Source organism: Pelmatolapia mariae, linkage group LG15 (genome assembly GCF_036321145.2).
Source record: "Pelmatolapia mariae isolate MD_Pm_ZW linkage group LG15, Pm_UMD_F_2, whole genome shotgun sequence".
NCBI lineage: Eukaryota > Metazoa > Chordata > Actinopteri > Cichliformes > Cichlidae > Pelmatolapia > Pelmatolapia mariae.
The window spans coordinates 1,381,054-1,387,199 of NC_086240.1; the positions used below are offsets into that span (position 1 = coordinate 1,381,054).

General features: G+C 45.0%; 1 protein-coding gene across 1 annotated transcript; it reads left to right on the forward strand.

Annotated features, from left to right (window-relative positions):
• Positions 1-396: 396 nt before the first annotated feature.
• On the forward strand, positions 397-5,400 carry LOC134643523 (alpha-1-antitrypsin homolog). Its single transcript, XM_063495937.1, has 5 exons — positions 397-486; positions 850-1,462; positions 1,645-1,915; positions 4,938-5,085; positions 5,209-5,400. The coding sequence occupies exons 1-5, from the start codon at positions 397-399 to the stop codon at positions 5,398-5,400; spliced, it is 1,314 nt and encodes a 437-aa protein (XP_063352007.1).
• Positions 5,401-6,146: the final 746 nt, after the last annotated feature.

Genomic DNA, 6,146 nt, shown 5'->3' on the forward strand with positions numbered 1-6,146 from the left:
GTCATAATTCTTATGGACAGAATATTTAGATGTTGCACGGTGGTGGAGGATGTACACTTTGTCGGCCTCAGTATTTCATCTTTGCTTTTCTTAAATGATGGAGTTTTGTTGGCTTGATCGGGGGATGACCTCCAGCTTGCACTGGAGCAGTTTGCGGTCAAGTGTAAAGAAACAGAAATGAGAATCAGCACCATGGTTCTCAGAAGGAAAAGGGTGGGGTAGCTAACTCAGGCCTGGGTCTCAAGGTGTTGTTTATGAGTGAGAGGAGCGTGGAGCATAAAAGCAAAGCTGTCAATTTACCAGTCAATCTATGGTCCTATTGTAACAAGGTCCCATGAAGCGACTGAATGAATGATGTTGCGGATACAAACAACAGCACTGAGTTTCCTTTAAAGGATGTCTGAGCTCTTGCTTAAGGATAGGGTGGGGAGCTTTGACATTCAAAGCAGCACCGTTGCTCCTCCAAATGGAAAACAGCCAGCTGAGGTGCTACAGGCATCTGACTAGGATGACTACTGGAAACCTAGGTGAGCTGTTTGAATCTCATACTGGGAGGAGGCTACAGGGCAGGCCCAGGAGTTGCTGGAGACATTATAATTTTTGCCTTGTTTGGGAACAAGTCAGTCTATCTCGGATAAGCTGGAAGAGGTGGTTGGGGTAAGGGAAGTGTGTACTTCTCTACTCAGACTGCTGCCCCTGTAAAGGTGGTAGATGAAAGCTTTAATTAGATGACTTCTTTTTACCAAAGGTTGAGGAATTATGATTTACAGTACAGATAGATAACTGCCTGTAATGAAAAACTTTAACTGGAACTCATTTTGTATTACTTCTTTGATTTCCAATCCACAGACTCTAAAGATGCATTTCTGTAGCTGTGCACTCATTGCACTGTTGCTCGCTGTAGCCTCGGCAGACCACCATCTCCACCACAACCGTGGTTCTGAAGACCATATGAGCTGCCACAAGCTCTCTGCTCCTAATGCTGACTTTGCCTTTGCCTTCTACAAACGTCTGAATGCGAGGACTGCTGCTGGAAACAACATTTTCTTCTCACCACTGGGCATCTCCACTGCCCTGTCCGTACTGTCTGCTGGGGCCCATAGTGAAACCCACAGCCAGCTGTTCTCCAGCCTGGGCTACAGCACCTTAAACCAGACTCAGGTCAATGAAGCCTACCAACATCTTTTCCACATGCTTGGACAAAGCCAGGAGAACCAAAAGCTGGATGTTGGCAATACCATTGCAGTGCACTCAGGTTTCAGTCCTCTGGAGAAGTTTCTGAATGATGCCAAGCAGCATTACTCTGGTGAAGTCTTGCAAATCAACTTTACTAACCCTGCTGAGGCTGCAGATAAAATCAACAGACACATTGCCAATAAAACACAGGACAAGATCAAAGATATGGTGAACGATGTTGACCCTGAAACGATGATGATGCTCATTAACTATGTCTATTTTAAAGGTAAGCAGCCTGATCAAGTCTATTGTTAGGCTACAATAGACAAACATGAATATCACATATATTTAAATAAAAAAGGTCAGCTTAGATGTCAGCTGATGATTGAAATATACTTTCAACAAGTAGTATGATTTATGCTGACACATCCCAGTATTGTCATCACCACTTTCCACTGTGTCGTGCAGGATACTGGAAGAAACCATTTAATAGTGAAATGACACATAAGGCGGACTTCCATGTTGACAGCAGTACCAAAGTTCAGGTTGACATGATGGTAAGGACGGGATACTACCACTTCTATGAGGACAGAGAGAACCACACCAGCATCATCTTGCTGCCATACAAGAGTCACACCTCCATGATGATTGTCCTTCCTGATGAAGGCGGGATGAGGAGTGTGGAGGAAAACATCAAGAAGAACCAAATACGAAAGTGGCAAAACTCAGCATCTGTGATGTAAGACTTATTGCATTGTGTCTGAATATTTTTTCTTGGTAGTAGATGAAGTGTGTTACCCATTTCTGTGTCTCATAAATCTTTTGCTTTTAGCTTTGCTATTACGAGACCCAAAGTTTATTTACACTGAGAATCAGATGGACGTGCAATGCACTAAAGGTATAGAGTTTATTTGTGACCATTGGAAGGCTGTACACTTCTCTCCCTTAATGGTCGTCATCTTGGCTGTGCAATACAATAATTTTCTAAATTTCCATAATCAGTCTTGGCAGTATTTCCAGTGTTACAAGCTAGCTAAAAGGGGCAGCTATGACACCTGACACCTGCTGCTCTCTGGCAGCAGCACCATGCCCTCCCATGTTTTAAATGCACTTTAGAACAACACGCAACTACACTGAGCGGAAGGAGGGAGGTATGGGGTCTTCACACACCCCCATTCTCTGTTAGCGGAGGGGCTGGACGGAGGTGTTGGCCGTCCAATTGGGGTCTGGGATGCGGGGCCTCCCTGCTGCTGCAGGGCAGGGCGCGGTCTGCTTATCTCCACCCCGGGGGAAAGGGTAACATCTTCTGGGTCAAGGTGCAATTTCCTCCTCTGCGGGCGAGGGTACCTGGACCTGGGGTATAGACTATGTTTGGGGAGTGTGATTGTGTGTACAGTGTCCATTGAGTTGAGTGCCGAGTCGAGTGTTTGTATATGTGTGCATGAGGGGGGGAATGCAAGTTTGTGTCTGTGTGTACCTGTTTGTCTGTCTATACGTCAGGTCGGGTCTCAGACTCCACCCCTCTAGGAACATCTCAGGCCCTCCAAAGTATGGAGGCCTATCTCCCCTCACCACACTCCCTGCTGGTGGCTGATGCCCTCAGGCATAGGTGCGTTGGTGGATCTTGTTTCTTGGGGTGCTTGGGTATGTACCGGCTCACTCCCAGTGGCTGCATGGCAGGGCCTGCCGCCCATGGCTCAGTCGCGCCCCTTCCGGGGGGTGGGGGGCTTTCAGACCTCTGGCCTCTGGGCCTAGGGCTCAGTTCACACTGGCACAGCTGGCTGCCGGCAGAGCCCGAGGGCGTGCCACTGCAGCCTCCTCTGGCTTCTGTGGCTGCTGGGTGACCCCTCATCTGGGGCTCTCCTCGTACCTTTGTTGGCTTTCAGACAACAATTGTGACGGCTAAAGAACCAAACAGGCACAATGGGCAGCTATGTATCAGGTTTTGATGTTACATGTGTTGTGCCATTGTTTATGTAGGTTAAAAAGTAATTCCCATTGTATGTAGAATAATCTAATGTTGTATATGATCAGATGCACAACAAGCTAGAAACATTTGCAGATGTGGCTACTTGAGGGATTGTAGAGTCAAAATGATCATTTTGCAATAGTAGAACAACTTTCTGTGTTTGATTAGTATAAATCTGCACACTGTGTAAGTTCAACACTGTATAGATATTACGTGTACTAACAGAACCCAAACTGAGGAAAAGTGTGTTCTTTGCAGAATATGTTTTGGTATGATGAGGTAACACTGAAATATGTCAATATTACATGAATAAATGTGAAAGTATCCCGGATGGGAAAGCAGGGCTGGGCTGTTTGGGCAGAAGAAATGCTGACCTGGACTGCGGATATTTTTGGGTTATGGAAAGAGCACTTTGAGGAACTTTGAGTCTGGAGACCCGAGGGTTCCCTATATCGCCTGTGCATTTTAAAAAAACAGTTATAACTTTATTACACTGCTGGAAAGGAGGCTCTTGGCAATCATTGAACCTTCAACCAGATTGTTACCCTTTGCAGGACTTCTGGGGGTATCATGGCAGGCTGACCCTCCTGTATACATGTGTTTCGTAGACTTGGAGAAGTGACTGAAGAGACGTATTTGTATTTTTTGTGGACGATGTGATACTGTTGGCTTCATCAGAGTGTCACTTCATCATGCACTGGAGTGGTTTGCACCCAAATGAAATGCACCCTCTGGTTTGGGAGAATGAGGCTGCGTCTGTCACAATTTGCCAGTGTAGTTGACAGGATGTGCATCCAAATGCAGGACTCATGAGAAGGAATGGAAATGCAAAGGGGAGACTTAAAGAACTCTGCGAGGTCTGTTGAGTGGAGCAACTCTGGGTGCTGGCCACGGAACCAGCAGAAGAGGGTAGCCAGGTCAGGGGGCCGGCTGGGAAACCACCGGCAGAGACAAATCAACCCTGGTGGCTGAGATGAATCTGGATGATAGGGATGGAGGGTCTGACAGGAGACCACTGAAGGCTTTGTCCTTTGGAGGCTGAGGGTCGCTGCAAAGACCCTCTGGTAGCACAGCCAGAAATCAACGAAGGTGTAGAAGACCTTCTGGTGGCTGTTACAGGCCGATGATCATGTAGAGAATTTAGGCGGCTTGGCTGCAGGCTGATGTAAGTGGTGAAGACCCTCAGTGTGGCTAATGGTAAGGGTGATGGGACACCTCTCAACTGAAAGCTGAACCAAAATGAGACAGGTCTTTGGCTGATAAACACCCCGCTATCGCCAAGAGAATCCGGAGCAAGGAAAACACACTACCAAGTAGTAAGGATGCGTACATAAAGCAGATGGGACCAGAGACTGGCAAAATAAAAAGGGAAGAACCCAACCTACAGTGAGGGAGACCTAACAGCTGCACACAGGAAACACAGGGAAGGCAGCACAAGCTGATATAAGGATTATAATAAACACAATTACAATAGGAAAAAAGCACCAAGCACTGAAAACAGAAACTAGCAACAAACCCTGTTTCTTACAAAAGCAATAAAGAAAAGATCAAAACACTAAGTCAATGGCCCAGAAACAATTACAGCTTCAAGCAAGAGAGTTAAAGTATCTTGCAAGCTTACTCATGAGTGATGTGAAGGTGGTGTGCAAGTTGGACTGGCGGATTGGCGTGGCATCAGCAGGAATGTGGGTGTTGTTCCAGACTGTTGCAGTGAAGATTGAGCTGAGCCAGTTAGAAAAAAATGGAACCACTAGCAGTTTAACTGTATAATTATGGTTTCTCTGTTTCTCAGGTATGTGGAACTTTATATGCCAAAATTTTCCATTGCCACTAATGCCTCCTTGAGGAATATATTGCAAGAAATGGGCATCACAAGTGCTTTTGAAAACATCGCTGATTTCTCTGCTGTGTCTAACAAGTTTCCACTTAAAGTATCAAAGGTGGGTGAAGTTTCCTTTTTACTTCTTTTTAGGGAACAGGACTAGAGCATGCCTACTTTTTTAGTTAAACTGAATTCTGAGAAATTAGCTTTGATCTGCCCGCTTTCTTATTTCTTCCCACAGGCGTCCCATAAGGCCACGATCAGTGTCACCGAGATGGGAACAGAGGCAGCAGCCATCACCATTTCTGAATGGATCCCACTGACTACACCAACACCCGTCAGAATTGACAGGCCCTTCTTAGTTTTCATTTTAGAAAACTCGACTGGAAGCATCCTCTTCATGGGCAGGATCAACAAACCAACAGCTTCATAACTGCACATAGTTGTGAGATGATATGTTTGATCACAGTTGTCATCATAAGGATCCTTTCATGATATAAAAGACTGACAGCTCACACTAAACAAATATTTGTCAGTCTGCACACACTAATTTATGTGGTCTACAAAAGTAATATTGAGGACATTTTGCTCAGGTAAAAAAGAAGAAATCTTAAGACTATCATAGTTTTTAACTAAAAATATTGATACTAAATAAATGAGAAATTTGGTGTGGTTTGTTTCTGAGATATTCTACTAAGACGTGGCTCATAGGGCAAGAAAACTAGTTACTAAATCCCAGACTTACAAAGACACTCTGGGATTTACAGAAGCCACTTGCTCAGTTTGGGGGTCACTGTCCCGACTGCTCCAGGAAAGTCTCTGTTTAATTGACCCTCCAATGGGAGAAGGTTATTATCTAACCCGCTCGCTGATATTAGATGCCGAGTAGCATTTCAACAGATTCTAATAAATATTCAGAATATTCTGATCTCTCGTCCACTTATGAATTCTGGTTCCAGTCGCCAGCTTCTCATCGGTGTGTCCTGACACGACCTTGTTAATCTTTGTGACATCCGAGGAAGCATGAGCACAAGAGTTCAGTAGCACAACTCTTATCTCAGGTAGATACTCTCTAAAAGTGAATACACAACCCTGTAATGCCAACACACCTGTATATCATCAGTGTGATTCTTTCGCCCTGAATCTGAATAAGTTGTACATTTTTAAGGAACAAATGTA